This window comes from Empidonax traillii, unplaced genomic scaffold (assembly GCF_003031625.1).
Source record: "Empidonax traillii isolate 1590-97213 ecotype Southwest subspecies unplaced genomic scaffold, ASM303162v1 scaffold1114:size179974, whole genome shotgun sequence".
In the NCBI taxonomy this organism is placed as follows: domain Eukaryota; kingdom Metazoa; phylum Chordata; class Aves; order Passeriformes; family Tyrannidae; genus Empidonax; species Empidonax traillii.
Window position 1 is genome coordinate 40,064 of NW_020956307.1, and position 13,034 is coordinate 53,097.

At 38.7% G+C, this 13,034-nt stretch overlaps 1 protein-coding gene across 7 annotated transcripts in view; it reads left to right on the top strand.

Annotated features, from left to right (window-relative positions):
• Positions 1 to 3,474, top strand: part of LOC114068702 (interleukin-1 receptor type 1-like) — a 22,774-nt gene extending 19,300 nt beyond the window's left edge. For 6 of the 7 annotated variants that reach the window (XM_027905038.1, XM_027905041.1, XM_027905039.1 and 3 more), the window contains exon 13: positions 160 to 2,414. In XM_027905038.1, the coding sequence (XP_027760839.1) occupies positions 160 to 536 (377 nt within the window). In that variant the 3' untranslated portion in view covers positions 537 to 2,414. Of the gene's footprint in view, positions 1 to 159; positions 2,415 to 3,205 lie in introns of those variants that run through there. The other variant, XR_003573650.1, reaches the window with a different exon arrangement.
• Positions 3,475 to 13,034: the final 9,560 nt, after the last annotated feature.

Below are 13,034 nucleotides of genomic sequence, written 5' to 3' on the forward strand. Positions count from 1 at the left end.
AATGCTTGCATGCTCATATCCTGTCCCTATTCATGATGTAAAGTGTGTTGGCTTAAATATTAAACAGTGAATGAGCCACCTGCAAAATTTGGTAACATAAAGTAGAAACATACAATCTTATTTTTGCACAACCTTTTTTTTTTTTTTTTTTTTTTACAGCTGTGATTAGTGTTGCTGATGAAAAAATCCGTCAAAGTAGAAGAGTGATAATTGTTTTAGTACCAGAGCCTTCCTGTTACAGCATTCTAGAAGATGTGTCTGAAAAGCAGCTAGCCATGTATAATGCTCTTATCCAAGGTGGCATTAAAGTAATTCTCATTGAACTTGAAAAAATACGAGATTATGCAACCATGCCGGAATCCATCAAATATATTAAGCAAAAGCATGGGGCTATCCGATGGAAAGGGGACTTCTCAGAAAGGTCTCACTCGGCAGGTACCAGATTCTGGAAGAAAGTGCGCTACCACATGCCATCCAGAAAAAGTGGATCTTCATCAGGATTGCATTTGTTACCAAAGGACTTGAATTCGCCTTAAATAACAAAAGAGAAATTACACTTAATGACCAATTCAGTTCACATAGTTGGTGATGGATTGACTGAAGGTCACATGTGCCTTGTGCAATCTTATCCAGATTTTCTTAAGTGAAGGTACTTCAGCTTTATCTACAGATGTGAATCTTTTTTTCTTCTTGCTGGATCAACAGAAAAACTTGAAATATCATCAGTAGCACATGTAGGAAGTACATGAGTACTTTTTCAAGAATTGCACTGTGATTTGGTGGAATTCTTCTAGTACTGAAAATAGAAGGGCAAAGAAACGATCAAAAAATCCCCAGAAAACTTGGTTTTTTACAAGTAAAGTCTGAATATGAAGAGAATTATATTAATTATAATTGTGATATTATGGAATGGGCATGGTTGATGCCAGTAAATATTTGTTTCATTTTTTTTAATGACACAAACCTTTTCTTTGTTGGAAGTTTGTTATTTGCCTTCTTCAGTTTGCTGAAAGATAAATTCCCCTGTGTTACTGCCTCAGTGTGTTATCACCCAAGATAAAAGGTAAGAGACAATCCCAGTTCCCCCAAAGTGCTGTTGAATCTGAAAAAGCATACTCTTCTCTGGTCTTTTTTTATACATTTTAAAGAATGGTGCCATTTTTAGTTACTTGTCACATACAGACATTGGAAAAATACCTTTGTAATGCTTTATTGAGTCAAAAAATTAATCTCCACAGGACTTTTTTTTTTTTTTTTTTCGATTAAGTGGCTTAATGTATTTGTTTACCCAAGTGGAACAACTGGCTTATGACTTTTAAGAGTCTCTCATGGGGCTTCAGGATGATTGACCTCATCTACCTTACCTTAAGGACCACATCAAGGCGCTTCAGGGCACCCATTTCTTGTGGGTTGCTGGTGCTGAAGGAGAGCAGATCTTTCCTCCTGTTCCTGGCCAGAGGGCTGGCTCTAGCATTTGTCATCTCTGAAAGCTGAAGCTGGTTGAACAGACTAATGTGGCAGAAATTGTCCTTTTCCTTGGGCTAATGTTCTCCCAGGTTAGTGAGTTTTCCTGGTTCCCAAAAGGGTTCAGAGTGCAGTCAGAGAAGAAGTAGTATGATGAGACGATGCTTTTCAGCTCCAGATACTCTTACAAAACAGAGCTAAAGTAGCATTGCTGCTCAAGTACTCCATGAAGTGTGAGAGAGAGAGAAGTACCCTGTGTAACCCCTTGCAGCTGATTGCTTTTGTCCTTTCCCTCTGCCCGGATGATGTAAGGAATCAGCGGTGACTGTGTACTGGAGGCTGCAGTCACAGTTTTCCAAACAGCTTTTTGGGAAATGAAGTTGTTAAAACTTGGTGTGTGTTTGCTGAATCCTTTATCTTCCATTTTAAAGGTTTTTTTTACAGTATTACATATACCACAGCTGTTAACTCTGAAGTTAAGTTTGACTTGTGGGTAGGCAGTGACATAGTTTGCAATGTTCAATTCTTTTTTCAGGGTAGGGAATTTACTTGATTGATAAAAAAAAATTATCAGAGCTCTTTCATGCTATATTTATAGTTATGAATTTTACAGAAACAGGAGATGAAAGCCAAATTGCACATGCTTTTCAGTCTGTCCTTGAAAGTTACATTTATAAGTGATGAAATCTTGTTATATATGGAAGCCTCAGGATTTGACTGTTACTGCCTTTAACTGCTGCTTGCAACTCTGAGTTCCTATATGTATCCCATCAGCTTCTCCCTTGCAGCACCTTTTGCTCTCCTCCCATTTAAACTCCAGCCTATCTTTTCCCATGCTGTTCCCTTATCTTGAAACAAGCAACTTACTGTTATGTCAAACTCCATCACTTTCCAACCTCTCCTTTAACGTTGCTGCTAATACAGTATTAGGCAGAAACTTTCCCTTTAGTGTCTCCACTTGTTCATCTGAAAAAATCCATGTTCTGCCTCCTTCAGAAGTCATCTAATAATTTGGGAAATGCAGCATTAGCTTTTTCTTCTTTCACAGCTCAAGTATTTTTCATATGCCTCCATCCTCAACAAAACAAAACTGATCCTTGTGTTCTGCTTGACAAGTGAAAAAACCAGTAGAAATGTGTTCCTCTCACACCTAAATTGCTTTGCTTGCCTCAGCATATGCTGGAAACTTGAAACTGATTCTAGAGACAATACCTTCTGAGCTTTGAGTTGTGTGTGTGTTTGGCCAGAATGGAAAAAAAATCTCATTTCAGGATAGGAGGGGAAAGAAGTGCATTTGAAACATCAGACTATTTCAAACTGTCGTGGTACTGAAGTGTCATGTGTGTACAGACCAATGCAAAGGCCTAGAGTTTGTTCTCATTCTTGTTTTAGTCATGAGAGAAGTGTCAAGGGAGGATCAGTCCTACTCATGAAGTACCACATTCACTTAGCTGTTGCACACAATCTGCTTTTAAATATGCTCTGTGTTCAGTGCCAGCCTGTTGTAGGGTAAAAGAACCTTAAGATCCATCTGAATTTATTGAGAACCATCTGAGCAAGGCTGATTGTTATGGTTCACATCAACAGAAGAATTAAATAAAACTGAAGCCTTATGGTTTGGTCCCAGAATTCTTCTGTAAGAAGATCCCTGTATCAAATGTGAAGACCAGACACTGGCAGTTTGGTATTTGTACTCTGAGGACTAGGGTGTAATACTGACTTTGTTCTTCCACCTTGACAGCTCACGGTATGCAGTCCAGCCAACAGAGTTCCCGTGACCTCAAGCCTCCTGAACTACTGCTGCTGCCTGGAATAGATTGAATGGAAAACTGATACTTGTTATCACTGCCTTTAGGGATAGGCAAGTTGTTTTACTGAGCCAAAATACTAGTTTTTAAAAAATATGTGTTCCTTTTGATATACAAATGATGCTAAAATTTTCATGTGTGTTATGTAAAGGCACTTTGAAGAAAGGTCCATTTTTAAATTCAATAAAGGCACTACATAGTTTTTTCATACAGCACTGTTGTTTTTTTCCCTCCCTCATTCCTCCACTGAAGCAGGCTGAGGAAAAACAGCAAGCAGCAGTTGGGACTCAAAGTGTCTAACGAGACTGCTGGAGTAATCTTCATTCAGGCTGCTGAACCATTTCCTTTATCTGGTTGGGGCACAACGTCAGCGCTAACCTCCTTGCCCTACCTGGGCAAACAGGAGCTGTGTCTATGTCCCGTGCTCTCCTTGCAGGAAGGTGAAGCTAGAGCAGCTCCAAGGTGCTATGTTGCTCTCTGGGACCAGCATGGTTCCCAGCAACTGAGCAGTCTTCTGCTGCAGCTCCTCCAGAGCTGAGGGGAAATGCAGGAGACCTCAGATGGAAGAAATGTGGGAGAGGCAGCCTTGTCTGCTTGACTCCTGGGACAAGTGCTGACTCTCATCTGCTCGAGGAAAGCCACAGCCTTTGCAGTGGGGCTGTAGGGACTGGTCTCACATAAGACTGCATGTTAATTTCGTAGGGGCAGATGTGCTTACCATAGAGTGTAAAGGATCATTTCCAATCCTCGTAGATAAAGTGGTCTTTACTTTTTGTGCTCTGATTGTTTTGAACTCCTTGAAAGCCGTTACCGAATACCTTTTTCTAGTACAAGTAATGCCAGTTGTGTTTACTTTCTCATTTAATACTTGTTTTTTCATGCAAGATAGATAAGAAGATATGAAAGCCATTAGAGAAGTTCTTCTGAAATGAATTTTATACACCTGTGTGACTGTCACAATGTGGAGGTTGGTTTGTGTGGTTTTTGGTTTTGTTTTTTTTTTTTTTTTTGGGTCCAAGAACTTCTTTTAACTTCTGTTTAACCAGCAGCAATAAGTCTAATTCTGTGTTTGGATGGCATCAGCATTTTCATGTGAAACGTCCCAAATGAAGTGTTTTCAAGACCTCTATTGATAATGATTTTGCTTCTTTTCAGGCCTAATCTATACTATACACCTGTCTAACCCAGGCAAGGGTTCAGGCTGTAGGTTAATGTGTTTGAAGGTCCTGTGCATTTGTTGCTTCACCTTAGGAAGGGGATGACTATAAGCATCACTTCCATGCTGGCAGCAGCATGGCATAAATTCTTTTAAAACAAGAGCTGGTAGATGATTTGCTCTTCATTCCCCACCTCTTCAAAGATACAGCACCTTTGAACTAAATCTACCTACTTAGAGATTAAAAGATTGGGGTGGGAAGGATCAAGTCAAAGAAAATCGCTATTCCCTGGTAATTGGACTCAGCATGGTATACTGCAAGAGCTGAAGCCAGCCTGACCAGCAAATTTTCTGCCTGGAAAAGAGGAATAGTAGGAAAGGGTCCAGTACAGTAACAAAGCCCTCCCATGTGAGCTTTTCAAGTCTTACACATTAGCTTAGTCCCATCCTCCTCAAAGCCATTGCAAGCGAAGCTTTCCATTCAGTAAGAAGAATAAAGAAAATCTCCATGTGAGGTGAGGAAAGCTAATTTAATTCATGGATGTCTTCTGGTTAATGAACTTAAATGGAAGCAAATTGACCAAACCCAAGCCCTTGGATGAAGCAAGAGACAGAAAGTGTGCTGGGGGAAAAAAAGAAAACCAGTGACTTCAGGAAGACACTAAGCTGGTGTCCAGAAAATCAGTCTAATTTCTGCATGTAAAATGATCTCAGGAATAAGATTTTAATGGAAAGGTATGATGCCTATGATGTAAAATTCACAAGTTTTCTTTTTTAAATTTTTGTATTGTGTGTGGTCCTTGTTTGAATGTTTGTCTTGCAAGAGCTTTAAAGAGACTGTTCAGCACCTACGCATTTTTTTCTGTAGTTTTGTGCTTGTTCTTTTTGAAATTCTGGTTTTATTTTGTTCTAATGAAACAGAAACTTTCCCTTTCTAAAAATAGATGATTTTAATGAGGCATTTTATAAGTCTTGTCTGGTATTTGCAGAGAATGGGTGGTCTCCTCTTACTGATGGTTTAAAAACATAAGGGCCCCTAGGGCACAAATAAGCCTTAATAGCCCTCCTTAGGGCCCAAGAGTCCCGTTTATCCCTGTGTTGTATTTTTAAGGCTAGCTGGAACTAAAGCACCATGCATTCACTTGCTCAACCCCGATTCTCTGTCCCCCCAGCCCCACTGGAATCGAGAGGAGAATCAAAAGTAAAACTTGTATTTTGAGATAAGAACAGTTTAATAATTCAAAACAAAGTAGAATACATTAATGATGGTAAATAGTAATAAAAAGGAGAAGAGGAAAAAAGAGGGAAAAAGCCAAACCCCAACCCCACTCCTTCTGGGTAACTTCCACACTTTCTTTATATATACTACTTCCCTAACCTGGTATACTGGTTTCATTAGAAGCTAATGATGAAATATATTTAGGAAAAGGATGAAATAATATAAATGTTGCACACCAAAATGTTTACTCAATGGTTTGGGGTTTTTTTCATTACATGACAAGCTGTAAAAACATAGGTTTAAATGTCTTAGTATTTAAAAATACTGCTGGCTTCTGTTAAAATGGTTTTTGTTATGATCAAGGTATAAAAATTCTGACAACACTGAATACTGTGTGTCCTAATCAGTATTGTTTCAGAGAAAGAATACTTTGTCCATTGACATTACGCTAACTGCCTCTACTGAATTTTTAATTATGAGATTTATTTTATGTTTAGACATAAGGGAAAATTAATAGCCATATGATCTTTTTTATAAGCATTAGTGTAGGTGAAATATTTTAAATTATTTAAATGTATTTGATTAGATTGGAACAATAACCATTTTCAGCAGAAAAAAAAGCAAAGGTGTTGAAAGCTCTTTGGCTTTCCCTGGAAGAAAGTCCAGCCTGCAGCCCAGAGGGAGTCCTGGGCATGCTCTGCCCAGATCTCCAGCAGAGCCCCGGGGCCCCAGCAGAGCAGAGCCCAGCAGAGCCCATCCAGGTGACAAATGGTCAGTGCTTTGATAGGCTGAAATATTTTGAGAAGTTTCAGTGCAAACCCTCGATTAACATTGAGTTAAAGGTGCCAGCCCCCATTTCCCACTGACCCCAAAGGAATAAACAGGATTCTGTCAGATGCTGGTGCTTCTTTTTTCAGTCCCTTTTTCCAGACTCAGCCATTGCTTTATTTACCCAGGAGCCCTTGATGTTGTTCATTCCCTGAAGAATCTCTGTTCTGCCTAGGCTACCAGTGTAAATATAAATATTGTTATAGTTCCAGTGTTATGGACTTTTTCCAACAAACCACTGCTATGACTACAAACTTTGAACAATTTGTGACAGAAACCAGCTGTTTTCAAAAGTCGTCCTTTAGTGTTACAGAAATGTTTTCAGTTGGATTATTTACATGGATCTGTAAAAAACAACAGGGAGTTACAGAAGCCTGGAAGCTGTATCAATACCATGCTGGTCTTAAAACCAGATGATTAATCAAACACTATGGGGTGCTTGTAATGGTGCTTGCTTGTTTCTGGCTTAAAAAGAAAATAATGGAAAGGTACTGGCTGGATTGAGATAACAAACTGATGAGAAGATGAAGTACTAACCAGCCAAAAGGGTACTTTTACCCCCCCCCCTTTTTTATTAAATGAATGATTTGAATAGTTGTCTACTACATAGGGTAGGTATTTCAAAAGAAATCTTTATTTAATATGAAAAAATATTATTCAGGTATTTCTGGTCACAACGATGCTTCCTCCTCTTCTTTCCTCATCCGTAATAATTTTGTTATGTCTCTGAGGGATTTTTTTGGTCAGTACTACATTCAAACAAAGCAGCCCAAACAAATAGAAAGATAATTATATTATAGGCATAAAGAACAATAATTCAGGTGCAGGCCTATTTTTTTACAGTTCATTTGCAAAATAGAATGTCACTCTCTTATCTGCTAGTGAAATTTCTAGACTAGTGCTATCCCACTTCTTTTCTACATATTTTTAGGCTAGTGCCTTTTTTACAGATAACATTTTGTATTTGCATCTTTGAGAAGAAAATGAGCTTATTTTTCCAAAAATTCATATGATTGAAATTAAACTTGTTAACTATTTAATGTATCTCTTCCATCTACAGGTTATAACAAGTTACATTTTTCAATTTCATGATGCATTTATTGTGATTATTCAGGCTTGTTCTTACTAGAAAACCTTTTCTACACTCTCCACAAATTTTTGGGTTTGTCTTTGTGTTCACAGATTAAAAAAAAAGGGTTCTTTGAATATGACCTTGTGATATACATACAGAGATAGGAGTTTGTATAGGTCTCTTGCACAGTAGAAGGAATTTGTAAGATTTGCCTCCGTGGAATACTGGGAAACTTGCAGTAGGAGAGCATAAGGGGTAAAAACCATAGAGGAGACACGTCTGATGGGGAACATGCAAAAATGTTTCTGTTAGAGGAAAATTAGTACAGGCTGGCATCTGGTAGAAACTTGTTTTAATGACCTATAGTGAAGTTTTTACAAAGAGGCTGGAATAATTTCTTGACTACTTTTAAATAATAAAAAAACCCACCACAAGTGGGAGGTCTGACTCTGTGAATTGCCCAGAGAACTCCTTTTAGGAAGTTAGAGACCTACATTTCTGTGTTTTGCATTTGCTTGAAAGTTGCAGTGACTGATGCAATACTTTCACTATGTCTTTCTTTTCCTTTGCTGGCGTAGCTTAAAATTCTTGCAGTTGTTTGGTTGAAGGACTCCTTGCACCAGCATTTTAACTGTTGCAAGATGCAAGTATTACTCTACACATTTTAAAAGACCAGTGTTGTGCCTTGGCATTGAGCCTTGTCATCTGCGTGCTATGCCTGTGTAATCACACAGATTAAAATGTAGTATGCAATTCCTGGACTGCTAAGAGCTTTTTAACAAAGTAATTGTGAAGACTTGCAGGAGATGATCTAATGAAAAATTTTGTTAGGTTATTTCTGTATAATCTTTTCACCATCTAAACTGTAAGCCCCTTCTCTGCCCTCCAGTTCTTAGAGGACTTCATCTCTAACCCCACAGTTTTCTTACAGTGTCGTATGTATTTGATTATAAATGCATTTTTTCCTTGTCTGTGGACACTTGTGCAATGTGTATATATAGCACCTAGAAAGCCTGAACTTGGGAAACACGGGATAGGAAGGGGTTTTCTCTGCCCTTTGGCAAGTTCATTACCATCCCAGGTGTCAGTTGTATTGTTCTCTCTGTGATTTATCATGCTTAATCCTAACAAACTAGTTCATTGGTATCTACCGGATGTATTATTTATAGGCAGCAGTTGTAGTCTGTCTTCAATTTAACCTAGACAAGACAAATTAACTTAAACCTTTCCTGAAAAGTAAGCTTCTCATTTTCCCTAGTATTCCGGTAGTTATTTGAAATCTTTGATTTTGTTAATATATTGACAGTACACAACATTCAGCTGAAGGTTGGCCAGCACCCTGATCAGTGTTGTCAGAGTCCTAAACAGATGTGAGTCCTAAACCCACGTGAGAGCTGATGCAGTTAGGTGCAGGCCTGAGCTGTGCTGCCTGTACCAGGTGGCTACAGGTACACCTGGAGCCAACTCACCTGAATGGAAAAGCTCCAAAAGGCAGCTCCCACTTGGCACCTGGTGATGACTCTACCCACATGTCTCAGTTTAACTCGAAGCGAAACAGCCTGTCTTCATACAACATCTGTTTGCGTGACAGTAAAGATGATGAGCAGATTTGTCTGCTTCTAGGGACACTGTAAAAAATCTCAACTCTTCAGTGCTTGCAGATCTTGCCACAGATGGAATTTGCATGGTGTGGCATGCCCTGACTAGAGATTTGGCCGACGCAACTCTGTGTTCCCAGCATCTGAAGATAGATAAGATTATCTGTGCTATTTCTTTTTACTTTCTCAGGTTATCTCCAACAACCCAAATTTTAATCAATATCCCATGGAGTCTGAGTGCCTTTCTCACTATATATATATAATGAACACTTGAGTCAGTGCACTACAGGTGCCTTTGGTACTTCTCTAACCCTATTGAAAACAGTTAACCTGATTTAAGGCAGCATTTGCTGTTTTTTTTTATTTAAAAGATATATACTGGTGAGTCATAGAAATCTTGACACACAGCTCTTTTCCTTACTCTGTGACAATGGATGGCAAGTGGTTATTTTTGTTTTTAAAATTAAAAGCAATAACACAGTGGTGTAAATTCTTTGTGCAGGAGGAGTTCATGGGTAAACGTGCAGGATCATATACTTCTGTCTGTTATGCCATTGGTAAATTATATAGGAAAACTCCCATTTTTTTGGCTGACAGGACTAATGAAAATATCAATATGAAGGCAGTGGCTAATCCCCATAGTAAGTTCCCTTCATGACAGTAACTACTGCCTTATCTTGGTTTTTCCCTTTTCAAGCATGTTCTGTCCTCATTTGTTCGCTGGCTTCCCAGTCAGCCTTTCACTTCTGGCTTTGCCATGATAATTGGTTACCATGCTGAAGGCAATATGGATATTGAAATAAAACAACAGATTAATGTGATGCAACCAAACACTGCAACATTACTTTTGCATTTTCAATTTCCAATTTTCCACTCCTATTTTAATCTTTCTTAATCAATAGGTTTTGCATACCCTGCAGATTACAGTGGTTTTGAATATTTCTTCCTCAATACATCTTCTGTTTTCAAATTGTGTAATACGTAACTTTTATGCAGTTTTAACTGTACTTTAACAATTACCTGCAATTATATTTCTTGATAATTTTTTTCTTTTACCTTTAAAAATGTGTACATACAATGATAATGATTTAATCAAAATTATCTTATGCAAAAAAGCTTAAGGTAGAACTGGTAAAAAAAATATACATAAAGGACTTGAAAACTCTGTTAGGTTTTTATTTGCTCTGTTCAGTTTCAGTTGAGAAAGATAAGTGATGAAATATACCACGGTCATAACCAAAAAATAAGATTACAGCTTATTTCTGTTTGCCCCAAATATACTTCCAGATGTCTTAGAGACATGGTTTCTTTCTCTTTTCACATAGAAGGGATGATTTACCGGGAGCAGGCAAAACCTAAGACTGTTGAATTTTACAAAAAATTTCCTTAAAATAACTAACAATTACTCATTGTCACTTTTTTTTTTTTTTTCCCCCAAGAGACTGTATTTCAAACTAACTGCTGTCAGGCACTATTGATAGATTGCCTAAGTAGCTGGAGCTCATCTTCAAGTTTTGCCTCATCTGAAAGGAATCTGTTTCATAGGTTCCAGGATTGTTTTGCGATACAAGTGCTCTCTTGATCCAAACAAAAAAGTTAATGCAGCTACACACCCAAAGGAGATGAATATATGTGAAAAGAAAAAGTTGTCAATATTTTAAGTTGGTGAAGTGATCTTAAATGCTGGAACAAAGCTACTGGATGTATTAAAAAATGAGGTTTGTGGTAATGGAAGGCAATGGTCTGAATTCATTCCAGGCAACTTCCATTCCATCCATACATAAGAAAATGCTTTCACACTGATTTTCTTCTAAGCAAAATTCAAAAGGATTGAATTATTTTTTGCAGGTAATGTGCTCCCTTCACTGGCTGTATAAAATTTATCAAATAAATAAAGTAGATGCATGCCATAGTCCGATGGCAAAAGGACTTCACAGTGATACCCTATTTAACAAATACATTTTGGAAAAATGCCATATACCAAATGCTACTTCCAAGTTCAATCTCTTAATTTGAACAGAAGCAGTCTTCTTTGAACAACTCCTCAGCTGCAGAAAGATAAGGCACATCATGATCATTGCTCTGCTGCAAGCTCTGTTCAAAGATGGCACTGATGAACTGTAGAGAAACTCCCTGTGCTAACTGTAACAGCTCATTCTATCTTAGAGCTTTATGAGACAAAATACTTCTGTTGGTTTAGATGAAAAGTTTCTTAGTTTACTTTGAGATCTCCTTGGTGACCACACTGAATATTCATGTGGACTAGTGTCAATGTCCACTTTCCTTGGATAACCCACTTCTCTGCTCTTCCCTGCAATTTTTGTCTTATAACTGCCATGTACTGTGTATTTTTGCTGTCCCATGAAATCCAGCCATTTCAGCTGATATTCCTTCAGCTTCACTATATGTGTTTTTTTCCGAATTCTGATTCACATCAATTACTGAATAGCTAAATGATTGAATAGTTCTCATTTTACCTATTCATTTTGATAATGTTTTAACAAAGTTCTTCATACCAGAAACATTTTTAGTGGAAACATTTTTTTCACTATTGGTAGTATTATAATGAAAATTTGAGAAAAACAAACAAGCAAACAAAAACCCAAATGACCACAACTGCATACAGCAGAACCTTTAGTGTATATGTCTCAGAAAAAAGCCTTCAAAAGTGTTTTTTTGTTTGTTTGTTTGTTTGTTTTTTTATCATTGCTTCTAGAACAATGTAGTGGAACAGAGTAGGGAACATCTCTCTTGTCTTTATGATAATAAGATTTAACTTATTAGTGTTAATAGGTGTTTGTTGATGGTGCAAAATAATACAGACACTAAAAATCTTGCATAAAATTGCTTGCCCTAATGCAACATAAGAGGAACATAAGAAAGAGCTTTTCTCTATCTTACTATCTGTTTCAGTAGTTAGTAAACAACTGTCAATGCAGCTTTAGAAATGCCTGTATCCTATTGCGTTTAACAAACTACGTTTGAGGAACTTCTGCATTGAAAAGCTCTGGCTCTGGTGTGCAAGTGAAACAAGAGGAATAAGAAACACCAGAACCTGGCCAAAATACCGTTTCCAGAAAAGCCACAATTCAAGTAACCTCTATAAAATGTCAGGACTGCTTAGTAGCTCTCAAGTTTGTAGATAATAACTCAGGCTAAATGAGACTGAACCTGTAAGTTTAAGCTTCAGAGCCAAATATGTCAATGACAGGTGGCAGTCTGGGTAACTCAGACCAAGCTTCCAAAGCAGCCTATTGAATAAGCAAATAAATCAGCTCATATCCTTGAGATGCTCCCGCCAACAGCCCCCATAGTCTCGAGGGGCTCTTTCACTTCCAGGACCACGGTATCTTCAGCTAGGGAGGTTTGCAGCTGTCCGTCCTACCCCAAAAAACCCAAACCCAAACAAACCAATCAACCAAACCAAACCAACAAACAAACAAAGGCCAGCCACCTCAAATCTCGCAATCTTTACTTGGAGGATTTCCTGGGGCGGAGGCTGAGCCCAACCCGCGACAGCGAAGGGCTGGGGAGGATGGCTGAGGCTTGTCTCTGACAGCCGTCTAACAGGGCGGACCGCGTCAGCCAGCCTGGATTAATCCGAGGAGGAGATTCGTAGAGCTGCGCCGGTGGTCCTACTTTGCTCTGACGACCCACTTTTGGGGCTGGGAGGTGGCTCAGACCGAGGTGGTGCCGCCTGGGGAAACTGAGGGCTGGGGACAGTTTAGGAGTGGGAGTGAAACCTGTTGTAAAAGGTCTGCGCTTTCCGTGGCTCGCTTCCTGACAGAAAGCGTGACAGAGCCTGTTCTCCGCATCTGGATCTCGTTCCCTGAGTTCGGAGGGCGTCCTGCGAGCCCACTGGCGTCCCGCACCCTGCCGGGACCGGCGC